Source organism: Trematomus bernacchii, unplaced genomic scaffold (genome assembly GCF_902827165.1).
Source record: "Trematomus bernacchii unplaced genomic scaffold, fTreBer1.1, whole genome shotgun sequence".
NCBI lineage: Eukaryota > Metazoa > Chordata > Actinopteri > Perciformes > Nototheniidae > Trematomus > Trematomus bernacchii.
Window position 1 is genome coordinate 2,857,872 of NW_022987851.1, and position 20,502 is coordinate 2,878,373.

The window sequence follows — 20,502 nt, forward strand, 5'->3', positions numbered from 1 at the left end:
CTAAATTCAGAACATTATGTATTGTTTAACTGTCCTCATGGGAAAAGCATTAAAACAGACACTTCAAAGAAGACATATTATGTATTTTTCGGGATTCATATTTGTATTTTGTGCCTCTACTGGGACATGTCTCCATGCTTTATTGTTCAAAAAGGTCTTTATTCTTCTCATACTGCCTGTGCTGCAGCAGCTCTTTTCACCCTCTGTCTGAAACTCTGATTGGTTAGCTGGCCGAGACTGTTGTGTTGTCAACCGCTTAGGGATATCCCGCCCCTTAGCCTATCACCTACAATGTATTGGAGCGCTAGCCAATAGGTGCTCGAGTGTTACATAGTGATGTCACCATGTCACAGAAGTAAACAAAAGAGTTCAATGATGGGGTTTTTTTTATAGGTTTTTTTGTTATAATCACTGAGCAGCCTTGCTGATTCTATTATTATTGACCTGGCATATGACGTTAGTGCCACACAATCATTAAATATCCTCCAATTTGGAATCAAATATCTGTGTTTTTTCTTTTAAAACTCGTTTGAAATAAAGAGCTTAAAATAAATGACTGTCTTTTATCTTTCTATTACATTTGCTTTGCTTTTAAGCCTGCATATCACTCTGTAAACATCATTTCAAAAAAATTTCCTTTGTGAATAAAAATGCATTTTATAAACCAGACGTGAAAGTAAGAGGAAGAGAGTGCAGTGAGCCAAAAATAAATACATTCAGATGTTTGGACCTAAACTAAAACAATAGCAAGTAATTGATGGGAAAATAAATACCAGTGTGGAACAGCTGAACTCATCTTAAATAAAAGCAGAATTATATTTGCAGAAGCGGAACCAACTCTTTGTTATGGTGCATGTGAGTTGATGTTACAACAGTTTGGAAAGTGTTGACATTTTGTCTGGTCATCCCTTCCTCAAAAGTGTGATTCAGAGTTCATTTAAAGTCCCTTCAGTCAGCTTAATATTGATAGCAAGGTGTTTTGGTAACTGGTGATGTCGTGTAATATTTATTTAGATTACAGATAAATAAAAAAAAGGGAGACTTTCATGATTAAAGCAGGTCAAGGTGCCTTCATAGATACTGCAAAATTATTAAAGTGCTCAATCCACGGAGACCATGCAGCACATATTCAGAAACTGCCTTTAAACAAGGATCATCAGGAAATCATAGTGTGTGTGTGCGTGTGCGTGTGCGTGTGCGTGTGCGTGTGCGTGTGCGTGCGTTACCTCTCTCCAGGCAGCAGGACCAGAGCTCTGGGATGTTCCAGGACAGAGGAGTTGAGCAGAGTGTGACGCAGGTCGCCGTCAGGGTTAGACACCTTCAGACACAACACAAGTAAAACAGGTTCACCAATTTCACTGAGACCACTCAGAACCTGAACATCAAATGAGTGCAGGGATTATATAAGCAGGACAGACCTCTTTAATTCAATTTCAATAATTTTCTGTCTTATATGATATCCTTTTTTTCTGAAAAGTCTTGATTTTGGCTGCCGGCCCATATGCAGTATGTCACCCCCCTCCATCTCCTCCCTTCACCTCTGTATCTCTAACAAATGCACTCTTTGGCCCAACAAATATCCTAAAAAGTCTTTCTTTTAAATCATGTGACCCAATGACTCAAATCAAATCAAATCAATGCAGCATTGTATAACAACACACCTTTTTATTGTTTTTGAGGGCTTTTTATTTTTTTTATAGGAATATTTGTATCAAAATGTGTCAGTTTCTATAATGAAAACCCAAGCTTCCATATAATGTGACCAAGTGACACCTAATCAATGAATAATTGCTACACTGAACAATTAAGAGAAGTACATTTTTTTTAATCAAACAGCATCTTCAGAGTGAAAAGTCGTACACACACACACACACACACACTTATTTACCTCAATGGTCTGGGCGCCAGCATCAACCCAGTATAGCAGTCTGCTGACGGGGTCAAAGGTCAGAGCCTCCACGTTCTGCAGGTCTTTCCTCACCACCACCTCCTGACCTGTGCTGCCGTTCAGACACAGACGCTGCAGGAGAGAGGAGACAGACGGCTTGATAATGTGCGTCCTCTGTGATCATATCTGTATCTGGCTAAATATGGAAGACATAGTAACATTTCTTTCACAAGTGAGTAAGCATCCCAAATTAACGGGATGGCATTTTAAAAAAAAGTGTTTCTGATGAACAAGCTCCTCACAAGTCACAGCTCTCACATTGACATAACAAGCTGGTGTGTGAACTGTAAACAAACTATTCTGGAAACAGACTGGCACTACTTTACTATCAGCAGCCAAACCCTTCAAACAGCACAATTCAGCATTTATATATCATGAATATATCACTGTATAGGTTGTAATGCACATGTTATATTTTGTAGTACAATGTGTTCATTTTTATTTTCACTTCTTATGTTTCGATACATTCTATATATTTTCTATTTTATTCTATCTTTATTGGACATGTGACTTCTTATAATTGTATAAATACCTTTATTTTATTTTACCTTTTTATCGCACATTTTTACTTTAACTTCTTCTTAACTTCTTGTATGTATATATATTTTTTATTTTTCTTATTATTTTAGCTTTAATTTATTTCATTTCTAAAATGGATATTGTAGTACACTGTGCACATTTTTACTTGAAATTCTAAAGTTTTTAATGATACTTTTAATCAATTTTATTTTGTCTTTAATTAAACATTCAACTTTGACTTCTTATGTTTGTATAAATACCTTTATTTTATTTTCTCTTTTTATTGCACATTCTTACTTCTTATGTATATTCATTCTTATTCTATATTTTATTTATCCTTTTTTTTTTTAAATGTCATTCTTAAATGGAGCAACTGACACAAAACCAAAGAGATAATGAAGGTATTCTTTATTCTTGAACTCCTCACACACCTGTATGGTGTCCAGAGAGATGTCCGCCCAGTACAGGCAGTTCCTGTCGTAGTCAAAGTCCAGAGCCACGGCCTCCCTGAGCCCGCTCAGAGGCAGCGCCTGGTCCGTGCCCGTAGCCAGGTCGTAGCGATGGATGGAGTTCCTCACCGCGTACAGGATGAACTCGTTACTCTCTGCAGGAGCACAGGAGACAGGACACACATCATCAAGTGTTTGTGAGGAAAGTACTGACATGATCATGAGTGTGTGAGAGGGATAGTAGGCAGGGGTGTAACCCAGATATTTTACTTAAAGTAGAAATACAACAGTGTAAAAATACTCTGTTACAAGTAAAAGTACAAAAGCATTTGCATTAAATTATACTTAAAGTACCAAAAGTGAAAGTACTTATTGTGCGTAATGTCCAATTTAAGAATCATATATATATCAAAGTACTGGATTATATTAATGATGCATTAATGTGTTCATCACAGCTGGTCTGGATCTGGATCTGGATTAATACTGAGCAGAACCCAGAGGTATCACGCTCAGTGGGGGATGGATGATCCCCGCTAAATGTCTCTTAAAGTTTGCCGGAAGCACTCCACGGACACTGCGATGACAGCTTCTTCTGGTAGCAAGTTCCACTCTCTGATTGTTCTCGGAAAGAAAGAGTATTTAAGAGTGTCACTAGTAGCGAAGATTCGCTCGAAGTTCAAAGAGTTGGCTTTGCGGGTTGCACTTCTAGCTGGCTCTAGGTACATTGATGCATCAATGGCTGAGATGTTATGGACAATCTTGAAGAAGAGAACCAAACGAGCCAATCACCGCCTTTCACTCAATTCCACCCAGTTCAACCGCTTGAGCATTTCTGTGACACTGCTGTCCCATTCATAATCTCCAAAAATGAATCTTGCACCTCTTCTTTGTACTGATTCCAGGGCATCACTGTCTTTATCAGTGTAGGGGTCCCAGACCGAGCTGGCGTACTCTAGTTTAGAGCGTACTAGGGCCACAAAAGCTGTCTCCTTCAGTTTCTGGGGACAACGTTGCAGGTTCCGGCATAGGAAGCCGAGCGAACGGTTTGCCTGTGTTACAATTTGGCCAATGTGTTGGCCAAACTTCAGATTATTATGAATTTCTACCCCAAGATAAGGCTGGTGGGTCACCTCTTTTAACACCTAGAGTATAGTTTTTAGTGTGCGGGTTTGTTCATCTGCTTGTTCGTAGGACATAGCACTTAATCCGCGAATAACCGCACTGTGGATGCTACATGTGACGGCAGGTCATTAATGTAGCATAGGAAAAGCAATGAACCCAACACAGTGCCTTGTGGGACACCAGAGTCAACGTGAACTGTACTTGATTTCACCCCTTCTACGACTACTTGTTGGCTTCTTTGCATGAGAAAGGTTGTGGTCCAATCAAGTATTGGGCCGGTTATACCCATGTGGGCCAGCTTTTGCAACAGGCTCTTATGTATGGGCTCAGAACAGTCTCATATTACACACATGCACACAGAAGGATTCACACTTGTATTTCATGATCTGCAAAAGGATTCACACTTGTATTTCCGGATCCACACTTGTGTTTTTCAATGCACACACAAATGTGTTCCGTTTCATATACATGTAAATAAAATCCAAATACAGAAAAAAGTTTTACATATGTATTTTTGATCCTCACATATTTGTTTTCCGTTTAAAACCTCTGAACCTACAAACACAAACCGCTTTCTGTGCATGGATCGCTGTGCATTCGTGTGTGGGTTTTTTGAGACTCCCCTGACGGTCACCCGATTCGTACTTGTAATTGTTTCTATCTATAGCCAATCAGATGTCTCCTCAATTCTAAGCCAATCACATGAGCGCGCCCCCACGAGGGTAGATTTCTTGCGTTCATGACGTAGCGCTTCATGTACGCATTTTGCGCTGTCCGGAGCTGACAGGTCCATGGAGCCTGCCTGCAGGCGCTAATCTCAGGACACCTCCACTCTCAGTACATTGCCACTTTCCGAGCAGGAAATGCACGCAAATACAAGCCTTTATATTATTAAGGTACAGTGCCACTTTCCGAACCATTAATGAATGCTTGTGTACATAAAAACGGCAGGCAAAACCGTTTTAAATGTGTGTTTCCTGTATGGCGAATACAGCTGCTTTATTTATGTCTGTATGAAGTTGTTGTGAGTGTGGAGGGAGCAGCTACAGGTTAGCTTAGCCTAATCGATCAGTGCACTACGAAGCCAGTGCTAGACAGTGAACTGTCAACGGGGGGAGCCCCGCCGGTCATTATCGGCCGATATTCACTCTTAATAGTTTGATCGGTGCTCTCTATAAAGGCCGAACAGGAGAGCTGGATCTGATCGATATGGACATAAACGCGAGTGAAGTTTTAGCGAGCTGCATGAGAAACTGACGAGCTGTCAGGAGAGAGGGAGGGAGAGAGGAAAAGAGATGATCCTTACTCCCGTGTTATTAGCCATATCCGGTCATAGTCCGGTAATTACCTGCTAACGGAAACTCTGCTACACAATTCTTCTTCTTCTTCTTATTATTATTGAAACATGACCGGTAAGTTTCAAATTTGTCCGGTAAAATAAATTCTGTCCGCGGAAACCCTGCTCGGACAGCGCAAAATGCGTATATGAAGTGTCATGAACGCAAGAAATCCTACCCTCGTGGGGGCGCGCTCATGTGATTGGCTTAGACTGGAGGAGACATCTGATTGGCTATAGATGAAAGAAATTACAAGTACGAATCGGGTGACCGTCAGGGGAGTCTCAAAAAACCCACACACGAATGCACAGCGATCCATGCACAGAAAGCGGGTTGTGTTTGCCGGTGCAGCGGTTTTAAACGGAAAACAAATATGTGAGGATCAAAAATACATATGTAAAACTTTTTTCTGTGTTTGGATTTTATTTACATGAATATGAAACGGAACACATTTGTGTGTGCATTGAAAAACACAAGTGTGGATCCGGAAATACAAGTGTGAATCCTTTTGCAGATCATGAAATACAAGTGTGAATCCTTCTGTGTGCATGTGTGTATTATGAGACTGTTCTGAGCCCATACTTATGTGGGACCGTGTCGAAAGCCTTTGAGAAATCAAGGATTGCCACATCGACTTGCATTTTCTGGTCATGATATTTTGCCAGGTCATGCATTGTGTCTAGGAGTTGAGTTTCACACGAATGGTTTTGTCGAAATACATGCTGGAACGGGGTGAGGACATTATGCCTTTCCAGGTGATTCAACAGGTGTTTACAAATGATGTGTTCCAGGAGTTTACAACATACTACTGTCAGGGAAACTGGTCTGTAATTTGCGGTTGTGTGCCGGTCCCCTTTCTTGAATATAGGCGTAACGTTTGCCTGCAGCCAGTCATCGGGTAGATTTTCTGTCTGCAGTGACTGCGTGAATATGCACTTGAGCAGTGGGCCTATTTGGGGGGCCAGCATTTTGAGTATGCGATTGGTTAGACCATCTGGGCCGCTAGCCTTGTTGATCTTAATATTTGCCAGTAGTTTGGTCACTCCTTCAGTCGTGATGATCAGGTCTTCTATCTGCGGGGCTGGATCTCCTGATATAGAGGGCTGGCTACCATCATCCTTAGTAAATACAGATTTAAATTGTTTGTTGATTAGTTCAGCCTTGTCTTCACCCTCTCGAATAGGGGAGATTCCAATGTTGTCCGCTCCACACTCTTTGACATATTTCCAGAATAGTCTGGTGTTGTTTTCAGCAAGACTCTGGGTGAGTGTGTTTTCGATATAGTCCCAGTGTGCACTGCAAAGGTTATTTTGAACATGTTTCTTTTGTTTGCGGAAGTTTTTCCAATCACGAGTTTTGCCTGATCGCTTGGCTTTGTTGTATAACTTAATTTTATTTTTCATTTGGCGTTTCATGCAGTGAGTGAGCCAGGGCAGGTTGTGCCGTGTGGTAGTGAACTTGGTCGGGATATGCTTATCCATCTGTGAAAACAGTTAGTCTCGGAGCATATTCCAGTTGTCATTCACAGTTCGCTGGTTTTCTGTTCTAACTAATTCTGTGCTGTGGTAAAGGTGGAGGTACTTTTCTTACTTTATTGTCTACTGCTGGACATCTTTACTTATAATTATATATCATAGTTGATTTATTTGTTTATTTATATGTCTTATTAGCAAATAATCCTAATTTGCAAAGTTACTAGTAACTCACTTAGTAGTGGAGTAAAAAGTACAATATTGGCTTCCATATAGAAGTATAAAGTAGCATAAAATTACTGCAATTAACTAAGTACTGCAAAATCGTACTTAGGTATAATACTTGATTAAATGTACTTCAATACCTAACACCACTGATAGTAGGATTGTAATTGCTAACTCCATAGACATATCAGAATCATTTTTATTACCAAGTGGGTTTACACATACGAGGAATTTGCTTTGGTGTACGTGGTGCATTCAAAGACATATGACCTAGAGCAGATGGGTTAGAGGAACAAAGAGGAGTAGCATGGAGGCTAAGTAACATGCTGCTGTGGCAAGGGGCAGCAGGGAAACATATTTGAGAAGACTTAAAATCTCAACACTAGTTAACCTCACCCCTTATTGGAGTGTAACTGAAGCAGTTATTGATTCTCTCTTCAAGGAAACCAGTTCCCACTGACAAAAACAGTCATTTTACCACAAAGAACTCAGAAGTGGTTTCTGTTTACTGCGGCTTTTTGTCTGGTGGCTTTAAGAGAGCATAGGAAACGGCTCGATGCAGGCTTCAGTGGAGAAAATATATGTAATGAGGCATACACTTTTATTTTTTTCATGTGACTTTAGGTTAGGTGTCTACAATACATGTTGCTGATGCCCTGTCCAAAGCAGTTTATTGTTTAGCTGCTTTGCTGGAAGTTCTGTCTGTTTCTTCCAACTTGGTGAGGGGGGGGTGGTTGTGGAGTACAGAGCTTCCGCGAATGTCAACGGGGGGGGGGGATGGTGGTAGTGGAGTACAGAGCTTCGCGAATGTCAAGGGGGGGGGGGATGTGGTAGTGGAGTACAGAGCTTCGTGACCACAGAGCGTGTGAACGTTGTGATCAGCTGTTTTAGCGCAGTGCTGCTGTACAGACCGACGTTAACAGCAGCCCTGTCTGTGCACACGGAGACCGGTGATCTAACCGCCTTCTGGAAAAGCTTCACAAGTACGTCGGTACGCAAATGCGCTTTGTGACACAAGTGACGGTACGCATTTCAGATTGTTGCCGCGCATGCGTATCTGCGTATCAGTTATGTGCACCCCTGACTATAGATAATACATTACACTTAGTTTACACCATGCAGATACCAACCCAAAAAGCAATAATCCTGCAGTTACATTAGCTTTAATTAAGCCAAATTGGTGTTATTGCTACTGCATCGGCTTTAATTAAAAATTGTGAGTGAGTAGAACCTCACTTTAAAACATCTGAACTATCTCTAACCTATGTAATAAACAAAGCTTTAAAAACAAAATCAGCAGTGTATGAAATGTCATGTTTTCAAATAGTTATTTCAACATACAGTATATGTAGGAGATTCCTCTATTCCTACAGTAGATACAATAAAGCTATGTAATTCTCCTGAGAGTGAAATGTAGAACAGCATGATTTCCTCAGATGTATGCTGTGCAGGTTTACCTCCGACAGGACAGGGCAGCATCTCTCCATCCAGCCTGGACTCCACGTCCCCCCCACTGCAGCTGTCTCCGGGGACCCTCCTGTAGCTGCAGCAACACAGACACGTTCCCTCAGTTGGACACTTGGTGGAGCTCTCACACAACACAACATCACTGCTCTGCATATCAGTATCAAAAATGACAAAGGCTGCTTTGCATTCTGGGGAATTCTCAGGTAGTGACAATAGATGAAAAGTATGAAAGGTGATGACTGTTGATCCTAATTATCAAAATAAAGCACAAGGTGAGGTTCAAATGTGAACATATTGACCACAAGCCAACTGGATAAATGAAAGAGAAACATGGTAAAACACAAATATGAACCTCGTACTTAAGATTGATCAAAGAAGACACAGGAGCTCATGTCTGTTCACAGACTGGTTTATTTTGGTGTTCTCCACACTTCTTTTTTAAAACTGTGAGCCATGTTCATCCCTCTGAATATTTTTGCACATTTCTATATATCCGTACCTCTCTCAAAATCTGCACAGCCTCCACTTTAAAATATAATATACTGCAGTTTGTCACTTATTCCTTGTACTAAGTAGTTTCTTTGTTGTTCTATATGTTCATTTGGTGTTAATGTGTGCCTTTATTCTTTTGAAAGTTAAATAGTTTTCTAAATTATTTTCTTTTTACATTTCCTTTTTAAAGCCTTAAATTTCTCTTTCAAATCGTTATATTTCCTTTTTTAAATCGTTATATTGATCTTCTCTTACAACTTATGTGTTGATGTTTGCATCACCCTACACCAAAGCTAATTCTATCTTTTATCTATAGGTGTAGACGATTCACTTAGATTTTTCCCTTCAAGCTTAGGTGTCATTATTTTATATGTTTTTAAGCATTTATTCATGATAAATAAAGTGAACATTCACTAACACAGGTTTTTGAGTCCATCATGTAAATGTGCCAGATTTAACCACAAAGGCAAATGTTCATCTGCAGTCCCTGGCAGCTTGATCCATTAACCTCTGTTCCACACAACACTCCTGTTACAGTACTACAGGTTTATGAGCAAAACAAATGTTATTCATGGTTCTCGATTTAGCCTAATTAGGATTCAATGGGCATCAAGGCATTTATTTAGGGTCCATGACACACAAAAAAAGGTGTTGGGAATAAAAATGGACAAAAGGTCAATACAACTCTAAAAGGAGAATAAATAAATACAACTCTATAAATAAACAACTCATAGGCTTACTCATGTTAAAAGGGAATGTAGTAGTGCTGCAGATGCCCACATTATGCTAATAGACCACACAAAGAAATCTCACTCTGCACATTTGTAATAATACTGATAATAATACTGATAATAATAATAGCAGGTTACCCTTTGCTGCGGCGGTAGGTGGTCCCGATAGGACACGGCACTGGGGGAGCGTAGAGGTCCCCGGAGAACTCGGGGTCGGGCACACACACCTGCAGGGACAAGTCTTCACTTAGCTTGAAGCCGTAGTCACTGGAAGGAGGAGGAGGAGGAGGAGGAGGAGGAGGAGGAGGAAGATGGGTTGGGAGAGGGGAAAAGTTAGCGTGTGATTAAAGGCAGCACCTGATGTGCATCTTAAACAGACTCATTATGAGCGGTGATGGGAGCTCCAGGAGCAATACAAATGTGCAGAGCAGGCTTTGACCAACGTCTGGGTTTGCCAGGAGTGCAGTTGCATTGAAAGTCGGTGCCATCCACCACAGAGGTCCCACTCACATTACAGCTAATGATATAGATGTTTGATTTGTTTTACTCTTATGTCCGTTTATGCCAGATATTTTAATATGGTGTTGGAGGATTAGCTATATGGAACTGCAAATATGCTATTTGTATATAATATATATCTAATTGTATTATTATTATTATTATTATTATTATTATTATGTGGGTTTATCATCCATCTTGTTATATGAAATCTGTATATAATATATGTATACTTTATTATCTTGTTTTGAATTTTTTATCTTAGTTTTAAAATTGCTATTAAGTGTGTATATTTTATCCATATATTGCCAATTAATGTGGTGTTCTATCCTTGTTTTTATGTTTATTTCATGTGTATTTACACAAATGAAGTGTATTATTACCATTATTGTTAATGTATTTAATTCTTGAGTAAAATATTTATTTACCAATTAAAAAACTGTGCCACATTAATAATAATTGAATAGAAGAGTTTTTCGTGACTGATGATAAATGTATTTGCAGATTTGTTTAAAAATTACAGGTGTGTTCCTTTCTTAAAATCCCATCCCCTTACCGACATGCTAAAAACACCAATGTTTCCATTTCAGTGACTCATGAGACACAGACAATACCTCCACTATGAACATTGATAATGAACATGCATGCTTTGGGCTGCTGTGTGTCCCTCACCATTCGTAGTCCTGGCGGGTGCAGGAGCAGTTAGCGATGGTGACGGGCCGGTCGAAGTCCTCTCCGTTGAAGCATGTAGCATGGGGAGCGCGTCTCTTGTACGTCACCTCTCTGCCCAGCAGACACTCGTTACCGTGCTCGTCTGACGGAGACCAGCGCTTGTAGTCCGCGTCCAAACACGGCACACCTGGAGAAAAGACAGAAGGGTACTGTAGATATTTGACATTCTCTGACTTAATTGCTAATATTCTTGGATGTCCATTTGTAGATCAGTCTTCAGTTTTCTTTTCTGATGGCCCTGTAGAGGACTTAAAGTGAGGAAATATCCATGTAGTACAGTAGCTGTAATTAACAGTTTCACAACTCTTGAGGTAACCATTTATTGTAGCTCCTTTACCTAATAGTATATTTGTAGTATTTACCTTTTGCTCAAGATAGTTTTTATTCTTACTTATTTTATTATAGTGTAAATTGTATGGAGCACAAACCTCACACATTCTGTATCAGGGTATGCAGGAATCCTGAAGTCAAATGTAATACCTTTTAAGACCTTCTTTAAGACCCTTTCCATACATTTTAAGACCTCATCGCCACTTTGAGTTTTAACCGGTTACCTTGGCGACACACTTGACCTCACATTGACTATATACAGTATTGATTGTCCTTCCTCCTTATCTTCCAACCATTTGGACGCAAACTTGCATTTCCCCATAACGATGTTGTTTAACAACCGGCGTAAACGGACCTTCGCGCGCTATCAAGCAGTGAGCGCGCGATGTCCGTTCAGATGACGTCAAATCCAACAGGATGCCATAAATAAACTACACAGAATCACACTACACACCTACGCAATGATTACATTCAGGCAGACTGTAGAATACAACCTCTTTGGACAATTCATATACTTATTGAAAACAAGCTACAACATGTAATACCTTGGGAAATGCCGTTTAATACTTTTTAATAGCCTTCATTTTTGCTAAATTGATTTATCAACTTTTAATACTTTTTAAGACCCCGCGGACACCCTGTGTATTCTTCATTTTCCATCTCTATGTTTTTACATGGTCCAACTCATACTAACATTTACTGTTTTTTAACTGTTGCTAGTATAATTATGCTAAACATACACTCTAGGATGATTTTTCTAATAAAATGTATGATCATCTAATGATGTAGACTCCTGTAGTTGTAATATATTCTCAAAACAAGTGTAACTAACTGAGACCTGTCCTTCCGTAACCCTAACCCTGACTAAACTGTTTTTTTTTTAAAGTTGCCCCATGGCTAACAGGCTAGCAACTGTGTCCAATTAGTCCATCCTTGAGCCAAAGATGATGATTGTGCCAAATTTAAAGGAATTCCCTCTTGGCATTCCTGAGATATTCTGTTCACGAAAATAGGACAGACGTAAGCATGACTCTCTCCGAGTAAGCATACAAATTAAGAATTCTAATTACATTTTTTGCAGACGCTAAAATCCCTAGAGAGGTTCTCTCCCCCCCTGCCTGAAACGTCTCCATTGGACTTCCTGTTTACTTCTGTAACATAGTGACATCACTGTGTAACACTCATGCTTCTATTGACTAGAGCTCCAACCCCTTGATTGGCTAAGGGGTGGGACATCGCTAAGTGGTTGATTAGTCAGAGCAGCCTGGGCTCTGGTTTCAGACAGAGGGTGAAAAGAGGTGCTGCGGCTCAGGGAGTATGACAAAAATAAAGAGCTTTTTGAACATTAAAGCATGGAGAGGAACAAAATATCTCCTTGTATTAATCTCTCTGTTGAGAACTACAGCTAAAGTACGATGATAGCTGATGTTAACTTTTATTGCTAAGAGCTGAGGAATCCCTTTACCCCCTTCTGGGGGTCTTTCTCACTCTCTACCTACCCAGGACGTCGGAGGTGTTGACCTGCAGGATGAGCCAGCTGTGCCTCTGGTCGGCATAGGAGCCGAAGATGGTGAAGATGGTGCTCTTCTCTCCGGGCTCCGTCAGCAGCTGGTAAACATACACCTCCCTGTCCGAGAAGTGGAAGTCGGTCCACGTCTCGCCTTCATTCGTGCTGAACCTTTACGAGAAAATGCCAAATATTTAGCTTCTTGTTTTTTTTAGCAAGCAACAATGATTTTTTTATTTACAATAACAGAATTCTCCCTAGCTGTAAGTAAGGTCAGATGTTTTCACATGGATATGAATAGACTCTAAGGCCATTGTTTACAGAGAGGTGTTATATTACACCTCTGTTTACTGAGGGATGGTTCATTTGCCTATTTCTCTACATCAAGCCGCTTCACATTCACACAATATGCTTCTGCTGACTAATGAGCACATCCACTGGGGAAGGGGCCGTTTATGTGCTTCACCCTGGATTTCCTCAAGCTGTTTGGGGATTCTGAATGAAAGCCTTCCAGTGGCAAAGCAGCCTCTAGGCGGTCTCATGTTTCAAACAGTCTATTGAGAAATAATGTAATGACAGATTTTTGCCTCTGAGCTCAAATGTGATTATTTCTTCTTACGTCCTGTCCTAGAGGAACATTTCAAAAGGTTATTTGACTTGCTTGAGTTGTGTGGTGGCGCCTCCTTGTCCGATCGCCATCAGGATACCACCATGGTCACCCCATGTGTAGAAATAAGGACCTGCAAGAGCCTAGATAACAGAAAACATGTCTAATTAACTTTAGACAAACTAAAGACTATTTAGCATGTAGGTAATTACAAACCAATATAATATCAGCTAGAAAATAATGTTTTCTAATGAGAAAGGACGATAAAAAATTGTGGAATTGAATTTAAAAAAATGTTCTTGCATATATTTCAGGCTTAACTCTTTACCAGAACATAAAAGTGTCCATTTAGTTGGGTTTAAAAGTCTCAGCAAAACAACCAAGCAAACAGCCAGCGTTGGTCATTTGTAAATAAGGCTGCCAGGAACTCTCATATTCAGAACATTCAGTCGGAACAGGAGGGTTGATGTCCCGCAGAGATGCAGTATCTGCAGGACAAAGCTCTTTAACCCAATTATATACAGCTATCTAATCACAACATGTCCTCAGTATCCCTTGAAAATGAATAGAGCAAGATGCTGAGTCACACAGGCTATTTTTTACCCTAAAAAACTAAACTTACAACCTTGCTGAACACCAAACAACAGAAAAATAAAGCTTACAATGAGCTAGTGAATATTGTAGAGAATTAATAAGAACATATGGTGGTGGAGACCAACATTTGAGATTAAAGTAGGGTCAGTATTTGCCTTACAATCGTCATTACACTCCTAATAGAAGTCAATGTTGCACTATTCCTGCTGGATGTGTACATTCAGGAACATCTTTATTGACATATTCACCACAAAAAATGTATATTTTGGTATCAGTTTTGAGCTTTTAATTTGAAAGTCCCTAAGTGCCCAGTGAAATAAAAACAACTATTCTCTGAAACGTAAAGCAAAAAATGGGTTCTTTGACACACATGTTGTCATTTACAGGAAGAAGATATTGCATCACATCTTTCTTAACAACACAGCTAAAGCATACTCAATCAGGCATCTATTAATAATGAAGTGTATCCATAAAACACACAGAAGTATAGGTCTGAACTAATGCTCTTATTAAGCTAGATCCTGATGTCATTTCAATGTCGTAAAACGTGTAAAAGGGACTAAAATAAAATGAATTGTGACTTGTAGAGACTCTGTTATACGAGCTGCCAGTGACTCAGTTCTCCAAGCTGTGTTTTACATGTCATCTGATTCAGATGTCGTACTGACCTCTCTCCAGCGAGCTCCCGCGCTGCTGGATACATACACATTAGGTTTGTTGGCCAAGTTCCTGCCAAAGGATCCTGCAATCAGAGAACAAGACCACATGTTAAACACACACCGACACACACACTTTTCCCTGAGCATTGCAGAGTTGATGTGGCCACTGCTTTTGCTTTCACATATGGAAAATATGTAACCCAAGAACTCAAACCATAGCTTTCTGTATCTTTCCTATGCATGTGCCCTTTGTATGCTCTGACAAATACTCTCCTTTGACAGAAGGTTGTTATTTAATGAGGCAGATCTCCAAGATTGATTGTCCTATGCAATTCATAAAGGAACATAAAGAAATAAATCATGGAGAAATGGAAACTGAATGTCCTTACTCGTTTTGGAGAACTAAAAGGCCACCAATAATGTAATGCTCATTGTAAAGCAAATTAAGTTGTAAGAAAGATGAAAATCGAGGTCTAGGTCCATCGAGTAAAAGGGTCAAGTCCGTCAGAAAGCAATGACTGTAAGTGTAAGCCTTACACTTACACTGTAAGGATTAGTAACATGTATTGTGTTTATGTGATGACATTTGGAGTTGTTTAAACAAAAAGAGAAAATGCGTCAGCATTCGCGCAAGCGTTAGCATACACGGTAGCGTTAGCATACATGCTAGCGTTAGCCATACTAGCCTGTATACATGCTTATTGCACAGCTAGCTGCTAGCATTAGCTATATTTACCTTGTTTACACTTAGAGGTCCTATGTGTTAATCTGTGTATGTTACACTTGCATGTATGAGATCATTAAGTGCCTTGTAACTTCTTTTTTTATAGTTTCACTCCGTTTGAATGTCAGTGGACTTCAAATAAGTCAATAAAGGAGCATGGCTGCTCATTCCCTGGCTCTCAAAAGAGTTTGGCTGGCTGTTTAATCTATGTTCACACAGAGACAGTACAACACATAGAGAGAACAGTACACCTATTGTGCAAGTACATACAAGCAGGTCACACAGTATGATCACAAATACATAAACTCTGTTAAAAATCAGAGTTTATTTGTTTTTATTAAAAAGTACAGGCATAGGTGTTGCAAACTTGCAAACTTGACATGTTTTGGTATGTGTCTGAACCTCTCTTTAGTGGTTCATTAATAAAACAGATATTTCAACTTGTGCCTACTTTGTTCATGTACTGTTGAGGTTCATTTCAGTAGTTGTGTGCTATAATGTATTTACAAAGTGTGAAGAAGAGGCAACTTTAGAATAGGGAACCTGTTCAGGTCAATTAGAGTCAAACTAGGGAGGCTGTGGCTCAGTGGGAGTGCGCTGAACTTCGAATCAGGGGGTAGCAAGTTCGAGTCCCACTGCAGTTAGCATGTCGTTGTGTCCCTGGGCAAGACACTTTACCCCTAATTGCTCCTGTGGGGATTGCCCACAATACTCAATGTATGTAAGTCACTTTGGATAAAAGCGTCTAACAAGTGACATGTAATGTAATGTAAAACTAGCTTATTGGTTATGAACAAGACTTCACTTTAAAATTGGGAACATGTTCTTAGATATAAATACCTAATTTTGAGTTATTCAGACACAATGAACACTTATAGTTTCATGTCTTGTTACATAAGAATAGATCATATTTGTTAAGTGTTATTATGGGAGAATTACTATTCTTGTGGTACTACTGCCTTATTAGGCCCATATTGAGCAGAGCATATTAAGACCAAAACTCATGTACAACAACTTCCTTACTTGCAATAAATAAGCACTAATTAGAGGGTTATTGAGGAGAAACTCTCAACTAATGGCTTATTACTTGTAGAATACGGTCATGTAGAATAAGGCATTAATAAGTGTTTTATAATGACCAATAAAGAGCCAATATACTGCTAATATGCATGTTAATTAACAACTAGTTGATGGTTAATTTGTGTACCTTAATATAAAGTGTTACCAATAGATATTGTCACATCTCAACGTCTTGGAAAATATACCTCTTTTGATATCATTTTATTCTGAAACAATGTTGTTATTAGCCATACTAGCATCATACTTTGGCCAAGACTGACATAAGTATTAAAACTCTTCTTTGGTTTATGACCAATTATTTTCCAAACTAATGACATTACCATCGCGATAAGTTGTGCTTCTTGTTTATTTTTTATAAGCAAATGTGAGCATGTTAATTGGGAGTGACTACAATGTTAGCATTTAGCTCAGTACAGCCTTAGAGCTGCTTTTTTTTTGCTGTAGACTCTATAACTTTCTTATCATTAGAGGCTCTAAATGTAATATAAACAACTACTGTGTGAGTATGGAGAAAAGTTGTAATAGATAAAGGGTTTGGAAGTTGATTTAGCCAGGTAAAAGACGGGGGAGGGGACCAAATACAGCATGAAGATGAATCTCTGATGAAGACTGAAGATGAATTGCTGACCTGAATACACATTTGACAAAGCTATTTGTATTTCAAGCCGGGAAAAATATATCCGCCCCTCTGCAGAGAGAAACTCACAGCTACAGCCGCATGCACACTCCCTTCCATCGATTAAGAACAATGGAATTTATGGGCTGGATGATTGATAACAGCGGTGTCTGCCTTTGACACGTAAGAGCAGACGGACACCTGCAGACATCAATCCCGTTAATCAAATCGTTTTTCATGGTGAACGACTTCGACGAGAGCAGATTAGAATGAGTAACATGCTTGTTGTGTCTGAGAGGAAGACTGTAACAGAATAAATTACGCTCATTCTGTGTAAAACGGATAATGACGTTATTCAATGCCTTCTCACAAGGAGCTGGGGACGCGGCACAATAAACAGATGGTACAAAGAAGACGCTCTGTCATTGTGCAGATATGAAACAGCTTTCAAGGAGTTTGGGTCTTTACTACAGCTCCATCGTTATTACTATTTATAAAGTAATTTACACCAAATATCGGTTTTGTTGCCTCTTCTAGTTTACGTTTCTGATAGTTTTGGTAAAAGGAGTGTTCTTTGTTGCATCTGTTAGGTTGTCATATTTGTTATATGTCTTCTTTGTTTGAATCAGAATCAAACAATGTAGAAATTCTGCAAATCAAAAAACCCACCCCTCAAAGACTGCATCCACAAATTAATTAATCGGGAAATGTTGCACCTTTACATGTCATTGTGTCACTGTAAATCTACTTTGTATTCTCTTTTGCTGCTCATACTGTTTTCATCACTGCTTTAATTTGTTTGTTTTTTTAAACTGCACAGAGAGCAGCCTGCTAAATAAAATTGTACACAAGTATAATGACAATAAAGATCTTCTTCTGTAACTATGGTTATAAAAGTGTGGAATATTCCCAGTGCATTTACTCACATCAAGAAATACTAGGTCCTTAATTGTTTTGTAACCATGCGTTGCAGTCTGCAGCACACTCTAGCATCACACACACAGATCATTTGCCAACAAATTCCTGTACATTTCCATAAAATCCCCAAAATAGCAATGGCAATTTGTTATCTCGAACATTCCTTAACCTGAGCTTTATTTCAGCTAAAAGAAATGCAAGAGCACTGGAAATCAGCCGAAACAAGATGAAAAAAAAAAAAGAATGAAGAGAGCTACTGATACTGTGACATCTGATAGTAAAGAAATGTTGACAAAATCCACTACGTCTAAAAATATTTACATTTATATATAATTTTTTATTTGGGGGGTGGAAGTGGAAATAATTTGATAGTCTATAAGAGAAATGTGTCTCACACTAAGACAATTTGAATAGGAATAATACAAATAATTATAATTTAAAAAAAAAAGGTAATATAAAATTTAATAATTTCATACCCAATAAAAAAATTCAAAATAAATGTAATCCTCACTATTATATAATAATAATAATAAGTTTGACATTGTAATACTGAACTGAAATTTGAACAGAGCTGCATGATACATTGTCATAACATATACTCATAACATTCATTTGAATATATATTTATAATAATTAACATAGTTACAGTATGTAATAATAATAATCTGGATTAGCCGCTGGGTGCTGTGTGGTAATTAGCCCATCTGTTGGAGTGCGATAACGGAGCAAACGGAGTGGCTGATTGCCACTCCTCTCTGTCTCTCTCCATGCCCATTATCTAATAAGAATTTAATTACAGGGACCGGCTGGATGCAGGGGGAGCTGTGTCCTAGACACTGGAGAGTCTCAACAAATCAATGCTTTCTGCCAGCTTCAAACTGCAGGCAGAAACTCTGGAGAAAAACTCTTCACTCTGGTCAATCCATCTGTCTGCAAAAAGTTCTCCCAGTACTTAGGACTTTGGATTTAAAGCTGAAGTTTTGAGAGGCACAAACAAACTTCAAAACACTGACTAAGAAGAAGCTTCTAGCACCTAGAGTGCAGATGGATTTCCTGTGTTTTAGGCAATACAGGCAATACAGGAAGAATACGAGATACAGAAAGACAGATGGATGACCGCAGAGAACAACTTGTGGGTAGGTTTTGGCTGGTTTCCTGTGTGTGAACATATCTGTGTCATCAGAACAAGAGGAAGTTGCTGTAACAATAACAAAAGCTTGCCAGGCTCCAGCTCTGAAAGAGAGAGCATCTCCAACAGATGGTAGCTAAAGTCTCTTCATCTGTCTTGAGTAACACACATACTCCTTCCAAATCTTTTATTTGTATCTTTTATTTTATTTACAGACTCTAGTTCAGGGGTCGGCAACCTTTTTGATATGAAGTGCCATTCTAAAAAAAATGTTTTATCAGCGTGCCGACGATCGTGAATTATCAACGGGGGTGTTGAAGAGCTCGACGAAAACACTTGTGAAAAGTGATGTTTAAAACTCAGTTAATGGGGCTCATTCACTGGCGCTTCCACAAACAACAACCAACATAATTGTTACATTCAAATGAAGTAGCCTATATTATTCAAGTTTACATTAACTTTGGATAATAACACGGGGGAAATGAGCGGAAGCGCTCTCTTTTCCTCTCTCCCCCTCTCTCTCTCTCCTGACAGCCTGTCAGTATCTCATGCAGCTCACTGATCCAGTAATGAGTGACAGTGAAGAATAAATATATTTATAACTAGTTCCAAAGGTAGATCAAATAGCTAAGTGTGTTAGGTCTAACTCTTAGTGTGTGTTCTGCTCCGCTCACCGGTCCGTCACAGCGGGTGGAGCTGCAGGATTTCTGCTTCACACACACGTTGCATACCGCTATTTTATTGTCTTTTTCGGACACCTTAAAATACTGCCAGACTGGTGAAGCCATTTTGGCGAGCTTGTTTTGCCGCACACAGAGAAAAGTGTCTTGTATGTTACGTCTCGCGATCGGCCTTTTTGAGTGGGGCTGCGTTGCGTGCATGGCTTCCTTCTGCAGGTAACGGGGAGACGCGCTCTGGCGGCGGTCTCGTTCAGGATCCGAAAATAAAATAAATATTTTGTACACTTATTCCACTTATTCCTAGTGTGCCACTGGTTACGGTGCCACGTGCCATTGGTGGCACGCGTGCCAGGGGTTGCCGACCCCTGCTCTAGTTAGTACCATTCGAATAGTGGAAGAATGAGATTTAAGTGTGGGTTAACACTAAAATGTAGTCCCACCTGTGGCCATGATGAGTCCCGGTGCAGAGTCCTTGGATAAAATGGGCATCCTCCTCAGCTGGATGTTGAACAGCTGGCTCCAGCGCTGGGCCAGGTGCAGGGAGCAACCTTTACCGAGCTGTGGAGGAGGAGAGGAGAGGAGAGGAGAGGAGAGGAGAGGAGAGGAGAGGAGAGGAGAGGAAGAAGATTGATGATTTGTTCCTTAGTCATTTTCTTCTCTTTGCTT

General features: G+C 39.6%; 1 protein-coding gene across 2 annotated transcripts in view; it reads right to left on the reverse strand.

Annotated features, from left to right (window-relative positions):
- sorl1 (sortilin-related receptor, L(DLR class) A repeats containing) overlaps positions 1–20,502 on the reverse strand; it is a 102,705-nt gene that overhangs the window by 25,883 nt on the left and 56,320 nt on the right. For both annotated transcript variants that reach the window (XM_034113378.1, XM_034113377.1), the window contains exons 10-19: positions 20,277–20,394; positions 14,699–14,772; positions 13,491–13,579; positions 12,822–13,000; positions 10,933–11,119; positions 9,901–10,029; positions 8,530–8,615; positions 2,899–3,071; positions 1,889–2,020; positions 1,227–1,318 (exon numbers count right to left, since the gene is read on the reverse strand). In XM_034113378.1, coding sequence (XP_033969269.1) covers positions 1,227–1,318; positions 1,889–2,020; positions 2,899–3,071; positions 8,530–8,615; positions 9,901–10,029; positions 10,933–11,119; positions 12,822–13,000; positions 13,491–13,579; positions 14,699–14,772; positions 20,277–20,394 — 1,259 coding nt within the window. The remainder of the gene's footprint in view (positions 1–1,226; positions 1,319–1,888; positions 2,021–2,898; positions 3,072–8,529; positions 8,616–9,900; positions 10,030–10,932; positions 11,120–12,821; positions 13,001–13,490; positions 13,580–14,698; positions 14,773–20,276; positions 20,395–20,502) is intronic.